General features: G+C 42.2%; 1 protein-coding gene across 2 annotated transcripts in view; it reads left to right on the forward strand.

Annotated features, from left to right (window-relative positions):
- Positions 1–20,347, forward strand: part of arhgap20 (Rho GTPase activating protein 20) — a 109,319-nt gene that overhangs the window by 46,616 nt on the left and 42,356 nt on the right. For both annotated transcript variants that reach the window (XM_067986109.1, XM_067986110.1), the window contains exons 3-7: positions 575–745; positions 7,130–7,279; positions 12,307–12,348; positions 17,589–17,673; positions 20,134–20,211. In XM_067986109.1, coding sequence (XP_067842210.1) covers positions 575–745; positions 7,130–7,279; positions 12,307–12,348; positions 17,589–17,673; positions 20,134–20,211 — 526 coding nt within the window. The remainder of the gene's footprint in view (positions 1–574; positions 746–7,129; positions 7,280–12,306; positions 12,349–17,588; positions 17,674–20,133; positions 20,212–20,347) is intronic.

Raw genomic sequence — 20,347 nt, forward strand, 5'->3', positions numbered from 1 at the left:
TGTGTGACCTGGAAAGGAACTTGGAGGTGATGGTATTCGCACAACATTGCTGCTCTTGTCCTTCTTGGAGGTAGAGGTCACGGGGGAGTGAGATGCTGTTGAAGTAAGTTCGGTGAGTTGGTGCAGTACATCCAGTAGGTGGTACATACAGCAGCCATAGTGCGCCAGTGATGCAAGGGTGGATATTGAGCCTGTTATGAGGCTACCATTCCCCAGGTCCAGTAAGATCTTTGGTTTGCAGCAGGACATTGTGAAAGACCACTCTGCTCTGACTAAGACTTGCAGTATAACTCGGGCATAGGTTGCAATGGTACTGCTGATTAAAGGGCAAGGTATCACTGTAATGGGGAGTATTTGGGCAAGCATGATGCCTGGGAGAAATGGGAACAATTCATTTTAATCTCTGCTGCAGTTGCTGTGCTGAAGTTCAGCAACTTTTAAAAAATTATCTTAGCATTTCAACGTGGGTAGAATTAAACACTTTCCTAGTTGACAAAAATGTGTTCAGTTTATTGAAATTAGATTGTGCAATGATTTTACCTTCACTTCATTTTCATTTTGCTTTGTTTTGCAGAGAAAGCTGTGTATCTCCTGTCAGTCCAGAGTTCTGCCGCCTCGTTCAGTCAATCGTTGGACCAAACAGAACATTTCTTATGGAAGGACAGGCCCAGCTCAAAACTGGTCTCCAAACCCAAGACCGACATCTCTTCCTCTTCAATGATGTTTTAGCCATAGCGAAATCAAAGTAAGTAAACAGCAGATCTCCATTTCACCTTTCTTTTGAACTTGGTTTTATTGAGACCAACAGTGCAGGCACCATCAGGCTTGCAAAGAGTTTGAGAGCAGAGCAGTTTAACAAAGCACTAGTAATTCTTATTCCATAATGAGTAAAGGTATTTGGTATAGCACGAGGCCATTCAGATGAGGAAGGTCCCAGCTTCAAAAATTAGCTGATCTTAACTGAGGCAACAGTTGGGGACCACAATTGGCCTCATGGCCTTCTAGGGAGAGGAAAAATAAACCAAGATTCTTGCTCCAGATTGCTATCCTTTGAACCCTACTGGAAAATGTATGTGTGTGTGTACATTGGGTAAGCACAAGAGTGGGGGTTGGCAGTGATTCCCTAATTGGTTGGACAGACTGCCATCACTCACCATCTAGGCTCATGCATCAAAAATAGCTACTTGGGTGATATACCATGGGGCTGCTGCCCATGGAACTGTGCCAATCATGAGATGCTTCCCATGGAACTGTGCCAATGAGCTGCTGCCTTCAAAGCTGTGGGGGAGAGAGGAGAAGGAGGGAAGGGGAGAGGAGAGGAGGGGAAGGGTGGGGGAGGAGGGGGGAGGGAAGAGAGGGGAGGGGATGAGGATGGGGAGTGAGGGGGAGGAGGAGGAGGGGAATGGGGGAGGAGGAGGGGGAAATGGGGGGAGGGAGGGGAATGCGGGGTGGGGGGTGGGTTAAGCCAAGCTTGGATTTTGAAAGACTATGGATTTTAAGAGGCAGTGAAGTGGTTCCATAGTTTTATGGTCTTGGGAAAAACAACTCCAAATAGAAGACTGTGTGAAGAACTAATAAACTAATTAAAGCGGTTGCCAAAGTAAAAAAAAATCCACTACAATGTTGTGATGGTTGCAACAATAAAAAGGAATAGAGATCTGATTTGGAAACCCATAAATGTTACCATAAACCTTCTGAAAAGTCAGTGAAAGAAATCGGTACAAATTACTGCAGGATAAAAACAATATTTGCTACAGAGCATTAGATAAACAGAAAGATAAACAGAAATACATTTAAATAAATTGGTGCAGACCAGAGAGGCCTGTGCAAACATATAGCTTGTATGTATCAAATGCTGCTGTGTACATTTGTATTTTTCATTACTTTATCCGAAAGTGATAAAAATACTTGGTAAGAAACTGGATTTAATCCTGTCGATTAATGCATGCTTGAGTGTATTGTTGAATAAATAATAAGATGGCTGAATATGTGACAATAGTTTATCTCACAGCTGTGGATAACATGGCCTAGAAATTTGGCCCTATAGCTTCCATTTATCGGACGCTAAATGGCCTCCTAAGCCTCCAATATGGCGGGCAGGAAGCCCAGGCTCATTATGAGCAGGAAGTACGCCGCCTGCCATATTGGTAAAAGCCAAATAATCGGCCTGCAGCACCTAGGCCTGAAACAGGCGTTCTTTGCATATGCAAATAAGGGGCCTAACTCCTGTTGAAGACCCCGCAGCAAGATTGGCTTTCACTTAGGAAAAGCAGACCTACATCCCGACCCGGTCGCCCCCCTTCCCGACCCGGTCGCCCCCCTTCCCGACCTTGTCGCTACCCTTCCTCACTTACCTGAGAGCCGCTGGGACACCAGTAGTGGCCCAATCTTCAATCTCGCTTCACTGGTAAACTGCCTGCAACTCTCCGCAGCTCACTGGCTTGATGGAAATGAGGCCCAAGGCTCAATGTCAGGGGCCTCACCATTCAGACACAGGGATCATTCCTTGAGCACCCCCTCCCCCCCTCCCGATAATGGACAGATCCAAATTTCTGGGCCCTAGTGCTGAAATATTTGTTTATCATATACTGTGCGTGATATAATTTCTGTGAAATATTTTTGTACTTCCTGGAGATATCATCACGTTCTATTTACTGGAAATAATTTTCCACTGAACATTCATTTGAAGGAATTGTTCAGAATATAAATATTCTAAACCTATATTAGTTAGATAAGTTAGCTGTCACATTGCCTCCAGGTACACTGAGACCAAACTACAAAGGGATTCACAGCACAATTCAGTTCACCAATTTTGTCTCTTTACCTAATTCATTTTGAACGTGTGGTATAAACAAAATAGATTAGGAATATCCTTGAAGTTGCTCCCACTTCGCTGCCGTGACTTTGCCAGAAGTGCGGTGGACCGAGGAAATTCCCGTACTATGAAAATCCATAAAGTATGACATATATCCCACCTTGGCATTTATCCTAGCTCATGAGCAAAAAAAAAAGTCCATGTTACTTATCAAGTCGGAGCAGTCTTGAGATAGAAATGATTTTCCCACAGCTCCAATTACAAACTACAATTTTTTGAGGCAGTAACTGATGCAAGTTAGTAACATCATATTATCTTAATGTTATTTGCGCTCCTCGTCCCACCCACATGAATTTCTGCATTGGTGAGAGTTTTGGAAATTATGTTCTGCACGGTCCCAGCCTTCAGTTTTGAGGATGTTGCTTGGTGTAGGAGGCCTGTAAAGGAAGAATAATGGCAAGACAGAAATGATTCTAAGCACAAGGTGAATTTCCTGCACACCCAATGGAGCCTCGCTACTCCAGCTGCCAATTACCAAAGAATGAACTGGCATTTACACAGTGTGTTCTCACATCCTCAGGATCCCCCAAAGCACTTTACAACTTTTGAAGTGTAGTCACTGTTGATTTGTATGTAAATGAAGCAGCCAAATTGTACACATCAATGTTCCAAAAAACCCACAAATGAATGAATAATCAGATAATCTGTTTTAGTGGCGTTGGTTACGAGAGGAATGTTGGCCAGAAGAACGGGAGAATTCCCTCCTGTTCTTCGAATAGTGCCATGGGAGCATTTACATCCAGAAAATGCTGAAAACACTCAGCAGCTCAATCAGCATCTGTGAAGCGAAAAGACATGTTAATGTTTCAGGTGCAACCCTTCATCAGAACGGGAACAGATGAAATAAGGGTTTTTTGTTATTCCGAGTAGAAAGTTTAAAATGTGAGACCACAGTTCTAGCTACCCCCTTCCCTTTTTTTGGTTTGTTTCAATCCCTAATACTCAACTGAACCTCTGACCTATGTTAACTTTCACAGTCAATGGAACCTTTTGAAAAGCAGACACCTGGCATTGTGCACAATGTGTCAACAACTCCTACAGACACACTGAAGCAATGTTGCAGCAAATCATGCCAGACAATGTTCCAAATGTAAACTTAGCTGACAGGAAAATATTTTCATGGTTGAATCAGTAAATTATTAAAGTTATTTTACATCATTTCAAAGTTACGGTGATTTAGTCAACAGATTCTTTGCGATGGAATGTTAAAGGAAAATTAATTACTCATGTAAACTAACCAAATAAAGCGCAGTGACACATTCACAATAGTATTGTTTTTTTTTCCATCCCAGTTCCTTTCCTCAACTCATGAAACTAGTTAACTGTAAAACAAAAGCGAAAACTGAAACATAAACAGAAAATGCTGGATACACTCAGCAGGTCAGGCAGTATCTGTGGAGAGAGAAACAGAGTTAACATTTTAGGTGGATGACCTTTCAATAGAACTCCAGAAAACATTACAACTGGCCAGTTATCCTTGCCGAGCTACCGTTCCGTGTGTGCCAGCAGCTCTTTGGTACTTTATTCAAGTGGCCATTCTTCATGGGTGTGCCCAGGCAGTGGGTGCCAGTAGGTTTTTCAATCACAGGGGCATGAGGCCTGTCCTGACGTCACCTGACATCCACGCACGTATACTTTCCAGCAGGGGCATTGACTCGCAATCCGAAGCGGAAATCCTGATGACTCTTTTTTGTCTCTCTCCTTACCCGAGAACCCCTAAGGCCACTGGCACTGCCCCCACCATTGTCCTGGCAAAGATCAGCTAGCTTAGCCTAAAACGGGGAGCCTTCCTGCACTGTGTGGCTTAGAACCACAGGGTGGCGGCACTGTCCGAGGAGGAGGAGGGGGACACTGAAGCCACACCACCACTCGATCTGACACTCGCATCCACCAGCTCAGAGACTAACACCGCACATCCTTTAGAGGTTAGGTTAGAGGAGGGATCTGAATGTGGTGAGACACCAGGCACAATTGCGCAGGAGCCAGGGTGGTGGGAAAGGATACCGCAGGTCCAGACGACAGCATTCCTGCTCCCACCCCTGCCACTCCGCCAGTGCTCTTGCTGTTGCCTATCAGCCAGCCAGGCCAGACTGCTGCAGCCCATGCCGAGATGGTGCAGTCTGAAGCCAGGCCCTCCCAGCCCACAGCTGCTCAAGGTCGTCCTCCAAGGCCATCTGCACGCTTCTCCATTGAAGGCCAGCAGCCTTCCACCACCCCTGCCCTAGGCATGAGGATGCACCTTGTAGGAGCATTAGGATAGGTAAAGGCACATGAACAACAGGCACTAAGAGAATGCACAAAGGTGAATGGTCTCATTTTGTTTGCATCATTTCATGTATTAATTTATAAATGTGAATTTGAACTTGCATTTAGTGGTGGTTTTTTCTGCGATGAGCTGAGGGAGGAAGCAATGTGTAATCACATGGAGGGCGATTTGTTGATCATGTGGAAGAGGACAGGTGGGGAGTGTAGGACTTGGGAGATGTCATTCACATTATTGATTTCACTCAAGGATCAGGTGAGCACACAGAGCCCCGACTGACGGCCAGTGTAGCTCGTTGCTCCCTTGCGTCTTCCTCCCCTTCCCCCTCCGTCTCCTCTCCCTTATCCTCAGCCTCTTCCTCAGCTTCTCCCTCCTCTTCCTCTGGCTCAGGGTCTTGCCAGATAATCGGTGGCAAGGGCTGTTCCCTCATAATGGCGAGATTGTGCAGCATGCAGCGTACCACGACGAATCTTGGCACCTGCTCCGCTGAGTGCTGCAGGACTCTAACAGAACGGTCAAGGCAGCTGAAGCGTTATGGTATGCTCGATGACATTGCGTGTGGCAGCATGGCTCTTGTTGTAGGCCCGCTCTGCACGTGTACGTTGCGTTCCTGACTGGGGTCATGAGCCACCTCATGAAGGGATAGCCCTTGTCACCCAGTAGCCAAGACTTTTACTTGCTGAACCGGTTCAAAAATAGCTGGCACGTTGGACTGCCGCATAGTGAAGGTGTCGCGACTGCTCCCAGGGTGGTGGACACTGACCCCCATGATGTGCTGTGTATGGTCGTACACCAGCTGCACGTTCAGGGAGTGGAACCCCTTTCGATTCATGAAGATGGCCGATATGTGGAGCAGGCATGTGTTAACGCACGCGTGCAGTCAAGGCACCCTGCACAATGGGGAAGCCTGCAATGCGAACAAACCCTTGTGCTCACTCATTCTGCTTCTCTCAAGAGAGAACATGATGAACCTGTTGCGCATCTCATATAGTAACTGCGAGACCTCCCTTATGCAGCAGTGCACAACACACTGTGAGATGTTGCACAGCTCGCCAGCAGAGGTCTGAAAGGATTCAGAGCCGTAGAAGTTCAGCGCCACGGTTACCTTGACAGCCACAGGCAATGCCGCCCTTGCCCTGCTTTGAGGCTGTAGTTGTGGCTGCAGCAGGTGACAGATTTGGTGAACTTCAGCCGTTGGATGCACTGATTCTCGCTCATCTGGAGGTAAGAGCGATGTTCCCTGAAGGCCCGCATGGGATATGGCTTCATGCTCAGTTCCCTGTGCCTCCTCCTCTTCCCTCACCTCACAGTTTGACCTGCTGTGAGTGGCCTCTCTGCATGCTCCCAGTCATGTTCTGCGCCCAGCAGAAGCCCTAGCAGACCACCCATGGTTGCCAGGAATCTTGTTCAAAAACTATTGTAAATTACACCAAACGTAAGGCAGTACCAGCCAAACCACTCTCAAATAGACTATAGCAAATCTCTGTAAGTATAGGAAGCTTCAACAAACATGTCCTATTCTACCAGCAGCCAGAAGCAATAATCCAGCAACTAACCTGCAACACCTGCATGATCCCTTTAAATAGAGCTGGTGGGGGGTCCTTCAGGCACTCTAAGATGTGGTTAAGACAATGCGTTGAGTGGAGTGTTGTGCCAAAATGATGTCTATCACTTCAAATCAGCATTGCACACTAATCTAACGCATATTCTCCCTACTTTACATGCTGCCGGCATTTGTTATCTGCGCGTGCGTGAAATCCTTTACAAAGATGGCGTCCAGTGCACGTAATGCTAGAAGTGTGTGCGCCCATTCCGGACGCCATTTTGGAACTTTGGGAGGCCGTGTAGCGCCGAAACAATGGGCGCTACATGGCCCAATTTCTAGCCCTACTTTGCTGATGGGCAGTGGCCACCTGCCAGATACAAAAAAGGATGAGTGATTGACAGGAGGGTTTAAAATAACTCCTTCCATGTATTGTTTTCATTTACAGATCTGCATCTCATTTCAAACTGAAAAAACGTGTGAAAATTTGTGAGGTGTGGATGGCGTCCTGCATGGATGAAGTGTGTGAAGGAAGCACGAGCCCAGAACGGTCCTTTGTGATGGGCTGGCCCACAACAAATTGTGTGGCTACTTTCAGGTAGGGTTACAGCTCTAGGATCCAAGCTGATAGGATGAGAACAATTGTAATTGGCTCAATGGACAGTCTATAAACATAATTAGCAGTTTTATCTTGTGTAACTCAGTACTTAAATTTATTGGGTTTCTAGCTCCGCAGATGCCAAGAGCTAGCCCCTCATACTCGTGGTCACGGTAAGAGAACCAGTGATGCAAACCAGGCCACCACCTGGTGGTGTTTTAACTGAAACTATCATAAGTATCATCTGTATGTGGAATTAATCAACATATCAATCAACCAGCTTCATATTTATAATTAGACATAACAAGCTGATAAAGTTCTAAAAGGGACAGGTGTACAGGTCAGTTGAGGATGCCATATTTCAACAATAGAAAGCAAAACGGGACCTATATGTGTTCAATATCATGCATCAGACTTTGAGATTTACACCATGCTTATTCACATTGGACAGAGCCAGCAATCAATGGAAACCAATCTTTGGAAGATTGCTTTACATCATACTGCCAGTTTGTCTGTTTAGCTAATTGTAGAATTGTCAGTAATTAATCTAATAAGTCCTAAAGGGAGCAAAAATGCATAAAATCCTTTGTTGTCTATATTTAATTCAACCAAATAGACCGGATTCCAAGAAACCCTTGCTTGTCATGTAGACACTGCCTTGACATCTAGTCCATGTCGTTTAACCTCTTCTTCATTCTGGAGGAGTCTTTCTTTGTGAATAGTTTTCTACACTAGCAAGTCTGACATAGAATTACATAGAATGTACAGCACAGAAACAGGCCATTCGGCCCAACAGGTCCATGCCGGTGTTTATACTCCACACGAGCCTCATCCCACCCTTCTTCATCTAATCCTATCAACATATCCTTCTATTCCTTTCTCCGTCATGTGATTATCTAGCTTTCCCTTAAATGCATCTATGCTAGTCACCTCAATTACTCCTTGTGGTAGTGAGTTCCACATTCTAACCACTCTCTGAGTAAAGAAATTTCTCCTGAATTCCCTTTTGGATTTATTAGTGACCATCTTATATTAATGGCCCCTAGTTCTGGTCTCCTGACAAGTGAAAACATCTTCTCTACGTCTAACCATCAAACCCTTCCACAATTTTAAAGACCTCCATCAGGTCACCCCCTCAGTCTTCTCTTTTCTAAAGAAAAGAGCCCCAGCCTGTTCAATCGTTCATGATACGTATAATCTTGCAGTTCTGGGTATCATGCTAGTAAATCTTTTTTGCTCCTTCTCCAGTGCCTCTATATCCTTTTTATAATATGGAGACCAGAACTGTTCACAGTACCCCAAGTGTGGTCTAATCAAGGTTCGATACAAGTTTAACATAACTTCCCTTTTTTCAACTTTATCCCTTTAGAGGTGAATTCCAGTACTTGGTGTGCTTCTTTATGGCTTTATTAACCTGCATCGCTACTGTTAGTGATTTGTTTATCTGCACCCCCAGATCATGCTGCTCCTCTACCCCATTTTGATTCTTATTTTCCAAGCAGTATGTGGCCTCCTTATTCCTCCTACCAAAACGTACCACCTCACAATTATCTATAATGACATTCATTTGCACATTACACACCCATTCTGCAAGTTTATTAGAAACATAGAAAATAGGAGCAAGAGTAGGCCATTATTAATGTATTCCTCAATTTTGTCACAGTCCTCCTCAGTATTAACTATATCCTGCAATTTGGTGTCGTCCACAAATTTTGCAATTGTACTTCCGATTCCCGAGTCCAAATCGTTTATGTAAATTGTGGACAACAGTAGTCCCAACACCAATCCTTGTGGAACACCACTTCCCACCTTTTGCCAGTCTGAGTAACTACCGTTAACCCCTATCACTGTTTCCTGTTTTGTAGCCAGCTTGCTATTCATTTTGCCACTTGTCTTCTGACCTTAGTCATGAGGCTATTATACGGTACCTTATCGAAGGCCTTTTGAAAATACAAATATATTACATCTACTACATTACCTTTGTCTACCCTTTCTGTTACTCCTTCAAAGAATTCAATAAGGTTAGTCAAGCATGAACTTCCCTTTTGAAATCTGTGCTCACTATTCTTTATTTTTTTTGGTTTCCAGATGTTTTCCATTACATTTTTGAGTAAAGATTCCATTATCTTTCCGACCACCAAGGTTAAGCTAATGGGTCTACAGTTCCCTGGACTCGTTCTATCTCCTTTTTAAATATAGGAATAATATTAGCTGTTCCCCAGTCCTCTGGCACAATTCCCTTTTCTAATGAATTTTTATATATATGTAATAGTGCCTCTGCTCCCTCTTCCCTAACTTATTTTAATATATCTGGACCAGGGATTTTATCCCCTCTAGGTTTGATTAGTTTATCAATTATCTCCCCTCTTTCTATCTTAAATGTCTTTATGCCTTTTTTGAACTCTTCTTCTAATGTTATGCCCACCATGTTAGTTTCCCTGGTAAATACTGAGGTAATGTAATTATTTAATATTTCTGCCATTTCGCTGTTATTCCCTGTGAGTTTATCATGTGTATCCCATAGTGGCCCTATCCCAATCCTGATTTTTCTTTTGTTATTTATGTGTCTGTGGAATACTTCACTATTTCTTTTTATATTCCTTAATAATTTAATTTTGTAGTTTCTCTTTACCTTCCTAATTGTTTTTATGACTTCTTTCCTAACCCTTTCGTATTCCCTTTTGTCATCCTCTTTGTTGTCTATGTATTTAGTGTATGTCTTTTTCATTAGTTTCAATTTTGCCCTTTTTTTATTCACCTATGGTGCCTCATTACTGGCTAGTTTTTTATTGCTTTTTAGTGAGATATATTTCTCCTGGACTCTATTGATCACCATTTTAAATGTTTCCCACTGTTGTTCTATTTCTTTGTTTGTCATTAAATTTTTCTAGTTTATTTTCCCTAGTTCCATTCTCATCCCCTTAAAATCAATTTTTTTTCCAATTTATTACTTTGGTCTTTGTCTTACTTATGTCCTTCTCAATCTTTATCTTAAACCTTATTATGTTGTGATCGCTATTGCCTAGATGTTCCCCTATGTGTACTTCTCTTATTTGTTCTGGTTCATTTCCCGTTACTAGATCCAGCAGTGATTTCTCTCTTGTTGGGCTTTTTACATACTGGGTAAGAAAGGAGTCCTGTACACATTGTGAAAATTCTGTACCCCTTTACCTACCTCTTCTTGCCAGTTTATTTGGGGGTAGTTAAAATCTCCCATGATTATTATTCTATATCCTTTACTCGTTTCACAAATTTACTTACATATTTCTTCCTCCACCTCCTTTCCACTATTAGGTGGTCTGTAGTCTACCCCTATTAGTGTGATCGATCCCTTCTTAGCTTTTATTTCAATCCATATGGATTCTGCTTCTCTCCTCCTGTTAGTTATGTCTCTTTTTTCTACTGCCATTATGTTATCTCTAATTAGTACAGCTACTCCACCCCTCTTCTTCCTACCTTATCCTTTCTGATTATGTTATAACCTGCAAAGACCACTTGGCTCCAGACCTCATTACAGCCTTGGTCCAAACATGGACAAAAGAGCTGAATTCCAGAGGTGAGGTGAGGGTGACTGCCCTTGACATCAAGGCAGCATTTGACCGAGTGTGGCACCAAGAAGCCCTAGTAAAATTGAAGTCAATGGGAATCAGGGGGAAAACTCTCCAGTGGCTGGAGTCATACCTAGCACAAAGGAAGATGGTAGTGATTGTTGGAGGCCAATCATCTCAGCCCCAGGGCATTGCTGCAGGAGTTCCTCAGGGCAGTGTCCTCGGCCCAACCATTTTCAGCTGCTCCATCAATGACCTTCCCTCCATCATAAGGTCAGAAATGGGGATGTTCGCTGATGATTGCACAGTGTTCAGTTCCATTCGAAACCCCTCAGATAATGAAGCAGTCCGAGCCTGCATGCAGCAAGACCTGGACAACATCCAGGCTTGGGCTCATAAGTGGCAAGTAACATTCGCGCCAGATAAGTGCCAGGCAATGACCATCTCCAACAAGAGAGAGTCTAACCACCTCCCCTTGACATTCAACGGCATTACCATCGCCGAATCCCCCACCATCCACATCCTGGGGGTCCCCATTGACCAGAAACTTAACTGGACCAGCTACATAAATACTGTGGCTACAAGAGCAGGTCAGAGGCTGGGTATTCTGCAGCTCCAACAACACTCAAGAAGCTCGACACCATCCAGGACAAAGCAGCCTGCTTAATTGGCACCCCATCCACCATCCTAAACATTCACTCCCTTCACCACCAGCGCACAGTGGCTGCAGTGTGTACCATCCACAGGATGCACTGCAGCAACTCGCCAAGGCTTCTTCAACAGCACCTCCCAAATCCGCGACTTCTACCACCTAGAAGGACAAGGGCAGGAGGTACATGGGAACAACACCACCTGCACATTCCCCTCTATGTCACACACCATCCCAACTTGGAAATATATTGCGGTTCCTTCATCGCCGCTGGGTCAAAATCCTGGAACTCCCTTCCTAACAGCACCTTGGGAGAACCGTCACCATATGGACTGCAGCGGTTCAAGAAGACGGCTCACCACCACCTTCTCAAAGGCAATTAGGGATGGGCAATAAATGCTGGCCTTGCCAGCGACGCCCACATTCCATGAACGAATTTAAAAAAAAATTTAGTTGCCAGTCCTGTTCTTTATGTACCATGTTTCAGTTATTCTTGCTACATCTGGTTCCTTGCTACAGATTATTGCCTTCAGTTCCCCCGTTTTATTTTAGAATCTGTGTACATTGCTGTACAGGAAGTTTAATTCGTCTTTAACAGTTGTCCTTTTACTTTATTTTTAACAGTCCTTTTGTACTTCTGTTTTATAAATGCATTTGTTCCTTGACCGTCTATGTTATCTTTATTCCTTACCCTGGTCTGACCTTTATGTTCATCTCCTGGTCCTTTTATCTTTAGGGTCTTGTTATTGCTACCAGATCCCTCCCCCCATCTTGCCATTTTAAAGTCTTGTTGCTCTTTTTGGAATTTAACTGACTATTTTTTGTTTCAGCTCTACAGAACAGAAGGAGAAATGGCTCTCATGTCTCCAAAGGTACAAAGCCCCGCAGAATTTTTATTACTTGTGTGATTTCAGCAATGTAACATAATTGTAATGCATGAAAGCATAAAAGATAAAACTACAAAAAAAAATGTTTTTGATGAAACTATTTACAGGAAAGCTAGTGAATTCATTTAATGCTGTATCCCCTGCATAGTTGGATTGGTACTTTGAGTGGTGCTTACCTGGAATGTGGCACAGGGAGGCAGGGCTCCTTTCCTGAGGGAGGAAGATAAAATCAAAAGGCTATCAACTCACATTGCTCTAAGAAACAACTTGCTCAGAGTGCATGAGTCAGCTATTCGCCGTATGGTTCAAAGAAGCATAGGAACTGGAGTAGGCCATTTAGCCTCGAGCCTGTTCCGCTATTCAATGAAATCATGGCTGATCTATGATCTAACACCATATAGCCGCCTTAGCCCCATATCCCTTAATACCTTTGGTTAACAAAAATCTAGCAATCTCAGATTTAAAATTAACAATTGAGCTAGCATCAACTGCCGTTTGCGGAAGAGAGTTCCAAACCTCTATCACCCTTTGCGTGTACAAGTGTTTCCTAACTTCACTCCTGAAAGTCCTGGCTGTAATTTTTAGTCTATGTCCCCTAGTCCTAGACTCCCCAACCAGCGGAAATAGTTTCTATCTATCTACCCTACCAGTTTCCCTACCCTTAGTATCTTGAAAACTTTCATCAAATAACCCCTTAATCTTCTAAATTCCAGGGAATTCAACTCCAGTTTGCGTAATCTCTCCTCATAATTTAGCCTTTAGCATCCAGGTATCATTCTCCAAAGCCAATATATCCTTCCTAAGGTGCGGTGCCCAGAACTGAACACAGTATTCCAGATGTGGTCTAACCAGGGCTTTGTATAGCTGTAGCATAACTTCTACCCCCTTGTTATTCGAGTCCTCTAGATATAAAGGCCAGCATTTCATTAGCCTTTTTGATTATTTTCTGTACCTGTTCATGACATTTTAATGATCTATGTACATGGACCCCTAAGTCTCTTTGGACCTCCACTGTTTCGAGCTTTTCACCATTTAGAAATTACTCTGATCTATCCTTTTTAGGTCCAAAGTTGATGACCTCACACTTGCCTACATTGAAATCCATTTGCCAGTTTTGCCCATTCACTGAATCTATTAACATCTCTCTATAATTTTATGCTTCCATCTTCCACTGCACACAATGCTGCCTATCTTTGTGTCATCAGCAAACATGGATGTGTGGCTACTTATCCTATCATCTAAGTCGTTATTAATTAAAGTGAATAGTTGAGGCCCCAACACAGATCTCTGTGGGACATCACTCGTCACAGCCTGCCAATTTGAGTACCTGCCCATTATCCCTACTCTCTGCATCCTGTCGCTCAGCTAATTTCCTAACCAGGTCAATAATTTGCCCTCAATTCCATGAGCTTCAACTTTAGCTAATAGTCTCTTATGAGGGACTTTATCAAATGCTTTCTGGAAGTCCATATAAACAACATCCATAGACATTCCCCTGTCTCCTACTTTAGTCACCTCTTCAAAAAATTCAATTAGGTTCGTCAGGCATGACCTACCCTTTACAAATCCACGATCTCCTCTCTGATCAGCTGAAAATTTTCAAGGTGCTTATTCACTCTATTCTTAATTATAGACTCTAGTAATTTCCCGACAACAGAAGTCAAGCTAACTGGTCTATAATTCCATTGTTTCCCTCTCTCATCTTTCTTAAATAGAGGAGTGACATATGCAATTTTTCCAATCTAAAGGAACAGTTCCTGAATCGAGCAAAATTTGAAAGTTTATAGTTAGGGCATCTACAATGTTCTCATCTACTTCCTTTAAAATCCTGGGCTGGAAACCATCTGGTCCTGGGAATTTGTCACTCTTTAATGCCATTATTTTCTTCATTACTGTTAATTTGCTTAGGTTAATTATGATGAGTCCCCGTCCCTGATTCAAAATTAGTTTCCTTGTGGTATACAGCATGCTATCCTCTTCCTCTTCTGTAAATACTGATGCAAAGTAATTATTTAACACATCCGCCATTTCCTTATTTTCATTTATAATATCACCATTATCAGTTTATAAGAGGCCCACATTGCTCTTGACCTCCCTCTTTTTCCTAATAAAACTGTAAAAAATTTTTGTGTTGATTTTGATATCGCTTGCAAGTTTCTTTTCATACTCCCTTTTTGTATCTTTTACTATTTGTTTTGTCACCCTTTGTTGTTCTTTGAATCTCTCCCAGTCGTCAGGATCTGTGCTATTTTTTGCATTTTTGAATGCTTTTTCTTCTAGTTTTGTATTGTCCCTTACCACTTTTGTCGTCCATGGCATTTTTTTTGGCAAATAGAGCTCTTGCCTCTGAGGGGTATAAACTGTATCATGTTAAATCCTTTTTTGAACACCTCCCACTGATCTTCTGTCATTTTACCCATTAACACATTTGCCCAGTTTATTGTGGACAGTCTCTGACTCATCCTGTTGATGATGTGGAGATGCCGGTGATGGACTGGGGTGGACAAATGTAAGGAATCTTACAACACCAGGTTATAGTCCAACAATTTTATTTTAAAATCACAAGCTTTCGGAGATTATCTCCTTCGTCAGGTGAGTAGTGAATGTAATTTTACTACTCACCTGACGAAAGAGATAATCTCCGAAAGCTTGTGATTTTAAAATAAAATTGTTGGACTATGAACTGATGTTGTAAGATTCCTTACATTCATCCTGTTGAAGTCAGGATTTAGAATACCTAAATGTAGAACCTTAGTAGCTGTTACAGGTTTCTCCCTTTCAAACACAACATTGAACTCAATCATATTATGATCGCTATTAGATAAATGTTCACGTACCGTTAGGCTATTAACTAAATCTGGCTCATTACTCATTATTAAATCTAATATTGCCTGCCCCCTGTTGGTTCTAGGACATATTGTTGCAGAAAACTGTCCTGAACACACTCAAGAAATTCGCTACCTTTCTGACATGAGCTCGTCTGCTTATCCCAATCTATAGGAAAGTTAAAATCCCCCATTAAAACCATTATGTCTTTGCTACATGCTTGTCTAATCTGTGCATTTATATATTCTGCCACTTCACAGCTGCTACCAGGTAGTCTATACACAACTCCCACTACAGTCTTAATTCTACCCATAAAGTCTCCACTGCCTGCTTACCTCTCATTATACCCTCTCTTATCATTGAAATAATTTCATCCTTACTCACTAAGGCTACTCCTTCCCCTCTACCAGTTTCCCTATCCTTCCTATAGCCTATAACCTGGTATATTCAGTTCCCAGTCTTGAGTGTCTTGCAGCCATGTCTCAGTAATGGCTACCATGTTGAATTTGCATCTGCAATTCATTCAATTTGTTCCTTATACTCTGTGCATTTGTATAAGGAACGTTAATTTGGGCCAAACACCCTAACCTGTCCTTCTGCTCTAATGTTGTTTTTGTCACACATTTCTCATCTCTCTCTCCTAATTTAATTACTTTACATCTTTTCGTTTTCCCTTTACCTGTAGCGCCTAAAGCATAATTTCTGACTATCGCTCTACTCTCTTCCTTTTCATTTGCTTAGAATTATTATTTTTACTACCTTTTCCACCTGAGCCCCCCATTTACTAGTTTAATGTCCTTGTGACTGCCCTATTTATCCTTTCTGCTAGGACCCTGGTCCCAGCCCGGTTCAGGTGGAGCCTGTCCCAGTTCCTTCCTGTCCCAGTACTGGTGCTAGTGTCCCATGAAATGGAACTCCTCTTTCCCACACCACTCCTTCAGCCACATGTTCACCTCCCTAATCTGTTTATCCCTACACCAATTTGCACGTGGCTCAGGTAATAATCCGAGATTATAACCCTCGAGGTCCTGTATTTTAATTTAGCTCCTAGCTCTTGGTACCCTCTGAACAGGATCACTTGCCTACTCTTTCCTATGTTTTTGGTCCCAACATGGACCATAACAGCTGGATCCTGCCCCTCCCTCTCCAATATCCTTTCAAGCCGGTTCGAGATGTCCCTCACCCTGGCATCAGATAGGCAACATACTATGTGGGACTCTTGATCCTGCTTACAAAGGATCCCCCTAATTATTGAACACCCTACAACTACCACATCAGGCTTCTCCTCCTCCTTGCTCCTTTGGACATCCTCCTGCTCCAGGGTGCCATTGTCAGCATCCTGGCTGTCCTTCCGACAGTCATTATCCTTATGCTCACAGGTAGCAAGTACATTATTTCTGTTGGATAGGATCAGTTTCTGCAGATACTCATTCTCTATCTCACCTGGGTTCCCCTTACTCTGTACATAATCGATCATACCAACCCCGTTCCGATCCTGTACCTCTCTACGAACTTGGTGGAAGAGGAAGTTTGTAAATAAATTGAAATATATATAGCGTTCCTGTGTTTTTTTCTCAATTTGCTTTTCTGTTTGGTGTTGGGACAATTTTAACCTAAGCCGCCTGTTGAGACATTGAAGAGATTGCGTGCAATGTTGGTTTTACACCCGCCCAATTTTACTCTCCATTGAGAAAAGTCAGCGTACCACCTGATCCTGTTGGTTTCCTGCCCAGCAGGTTGGGTTAAAATTGCCCCCTAATAATTGTGAAACTGTTTCTTTAAAAATAGTAATGATGTGGAGATGCCGGTGATGGACTGGGGTTGACAAATGTAAACAATCTTACAACACCAAGTTATAGTCCAACAATTTTATTTGAAAATCACAAGCTTTCGGAGGCTTCCTCCTTCGTCAGGTCACCTGACGAAGGAGGAAGCCTCCGAAAGCTTGTGATTTTCAAATAAAATTGTTGGACTATAACTTGGTGTTGTAAGATTGTTTAAAAATAATAAAACATTATTATAGAGGCTGATTTATGATGAAAATATTGGACACGCGTAGAGGAAGTGGGATATGGCAGCAAATGAGATGAGCTACTTATGAGCTGCTAAGATTAATTTTGTAATTTTTTTTCGTTATTTTAATAAACGTTCCTGAAATAAAAAATATATCATGAGATCCTACAGCTTTAACTGTGCCGCACAACTGCAAACTCCAATAGCCTTGCAAATGAGTTTTAATTAATTTTGTAAAATATGTTGTTGCTGTTTTAACTTAATTACCTGTGTAAAACCATTCAAATGATAATTAGGATTACTGCATTATCTCGACACTACATTTTTGAACATTACTTGTGCCTCCTCTCCCAATCTCCCCCCACCCCCACCCCTGGTATTTACAGCTGCATCAAAGAAGAAAAAGAAAAAGAACATCCTAAAAGTATTCCTTTGAAGGTCATTACCAGGAATATTGGAAGCTGTGTATATGTAAGTAGTTGTAAACAATTTTACAACACCAAGTTATAGTCCAGCAATTTTATTTTAAATTCACAAGCTTTCGGAGATTTTCTCCTTCCTCAGGCAAATGTTTGCATATATGTAAGTAATGTGATCCCGCTATAGAATCCATCTGCAGTCTAACATGCTTGGCTCCACCAACTTCTCATGTCATCTTCCATGCTTCCTGAATTAAACAAGTTATTCAGTCATGTGTTGGCGAAATAAACCTAATTAAGGCGTGTACAGCTTGGAATTCTTCTCCTTTCATTGTACCATTTGATTATCTTAAATTCACTTGTGCTGTTTTCAAACATTAATTCACAGTGTTGAAGCCTTGAGTTATTGACATAACAATTAGGTGAACTTTTTAAAATCAAAGCTAGCAGGAGAAGCACACCTTTTAGGCTCTTTTCCAATGTCTTTTCTTGTTGAAAAGCCAACAATTGGAATTCCTGCAGGCCTCACCTGGGAAAAGCTCGTGCGTTGTTCAGCCTAATCACATCAGCCAAATTCAGGGAGGGAGAGTAACAGACTTTCACCGAAGCACTGTGCCTGCTCCTGACAGCCTTGTCCAGATTCACCAGATGAAAACATTGCAGTTCACTTGTTACCTAATGAGTTTGTCAATCTGTCCTCCGATTTAACAGCTGGAGTTAGCATATTGCATTTAGTCCTTTAAAAATGTCCTTTTCACTGAGCAGAAGGTTTGTGAACAGTTCCTCTTGCCAAAAGCATAAAAAGGAGAGGAAAGCAAGAGGAGCACTGACCTGATCTGCATGCATACATGTGCGAGCTTTTGGAACTAATTGATGTGAACCGTCTAAAGTTCCAAATTGGCATTCAGCATTTTACAGTTGGCCAATTTATTTTATAACCCTATGTAAGCAAGAGAGATCCTTTAAAGAGGGATGAGATGGGAACAGATGTTTTAATGGCAATTCTCTATTAATACCTCAGTTTTAATCTTATTAAATTAATTGACACGATGTCCAAAAGTCAGTGTAACTCTTCTAAGAATTAAAAATGTGCAACTACTCTAAGATCTGTGGAGGAAAATATCACATTGTCAAATGATTATCTTTTATTTTCTGCCATTCTTAAAGACCGATTTTATATGTGTACTGAATTGAGCATGCCTGATCTGTGCAATATTGCACTGTCCTGTTAAACCCCAAGCTTCTATATAAGTGCATTGCATTAGTGAAATGTTCTTTGATGTATTTTGGCAAACATTTCACTGCTGGTTGACATTTTCAAACTGTGCGCTGGTTTGGGAAGATGAGCAAAATCAATCCTGAGGGACAAATCCTTTGATTTACTTTATCTTTTTGGTCGACTCTTTATTTTCAGCTGCAACTCACAGTACTACAAATTTTCTGCATAGGGAAGCACAGAAAAGAAAGTTACAATGGGATGTTTTTCCTTCCTGCTTACTTACCAACTCAGCAGAGTCCATACACACAATATAACAAGTATAGAACAAAAAAAGGTCCATTACATTCAGATTTACTCGAGTATCACAGCAAAGCAAGATGTTACATCATCAGGAAACATATGAAGATTGTCACCAGAGAGAGATCAGAGCCCACCAGTTGGAAATAGAGTTTCTGCTACCAGCTTAAAGTGTACAGGAACCTAGATAGGGAGCCCAGAGATGCAGAATTTTTAATTATTCCAGAGAATAATTAATCTCACCGACTCAGCTGTTTTCCAGAGCATTGTACATGGCCCGAAGCACAGGAATACAGCTCCACATATCATGTAAGATATCTGCTTGTCAAGTACAGGCTTTATAATAGTTTTCTAATAGTAAAAAAAGGCCTTAAAAATGCCTCTTTTATTGGAAGTTATGTTGGGTCAGTGCACGCTCTGACCAGTATCAGATGGCGGTCCAGCCTAAGAGGATCGCAAAGGTAAGTTCCTTTTCATTTTTGTGGGTTTACAAAATCAGCCTGTGTCGCTGCTGCTCTGGCTCCTTCCCCCTCCAGAGATCGGAATCCCTCCCCGCCTCCTTAGTTAGCTGCCCCAGGGTACTCGATCTTTGGCCACAGCCCGCCAGCCAGCTGCTGATGAGGCCCGGCCCTCAAAATGGACCGCATCTCACGCTGAGACTATTGCCAGCCGGCCGATGCATTCTGTTGGTCAGCCTCCCGAAGTCTGCTCGGGAGGAAAATCCCCCCTCGCAATCTAAAGAAGTCAGCAAAACATATCTCTGATGTGAAGCACAGATTATAACAGCAAGGTCACAGGAGCCATTCTGTAACAGCTTTGCCAAATTCATATTCAGAACCAAATGCCCTCAGAAGTCTGACTGGGGACATAAAACACAATCTGTGTTATGTACAAAAATAGCTTGGTGAGACTAAAGAGTTCACTGCCCTTTTATGGAGGCACCTTTGTAGATTTAAATTATATTTTTAATACGTTTTTCTCGTCTATCTCTTTCAGTCGAAGGTCTTGACAGTGAACAACACAGACACAGCAAATGATGTTGTTGCCATGACACTTCAGCAGTTTGGCATCACTGTAAGTTGATAACAAATAACATCTATTTTTAGACTAGGTTTACTAAATTTAATATTTTTCAACTTTATTGCCTAATTAATTCTTCGAGCTATTTATAGTTACCTAGCTCTTTCGAACCTTCCAAATCTGTTAGAAG

Source organism: Heptranchias perlo, chromosome 6, assembly GCF_035084215.1.
Source record: "Heptranchias perlo isolate sHepPer1 chromosome 6, sHepPer1.hap1, whole genome shotgun sequence".
NCBI classification, from domain to species: Eukaryota; Metazoa; Chordata; class Chondrichthyes; order Hexanchiformes; family Hexanchidae; genus Heptranchias; species Heptranchias perlo.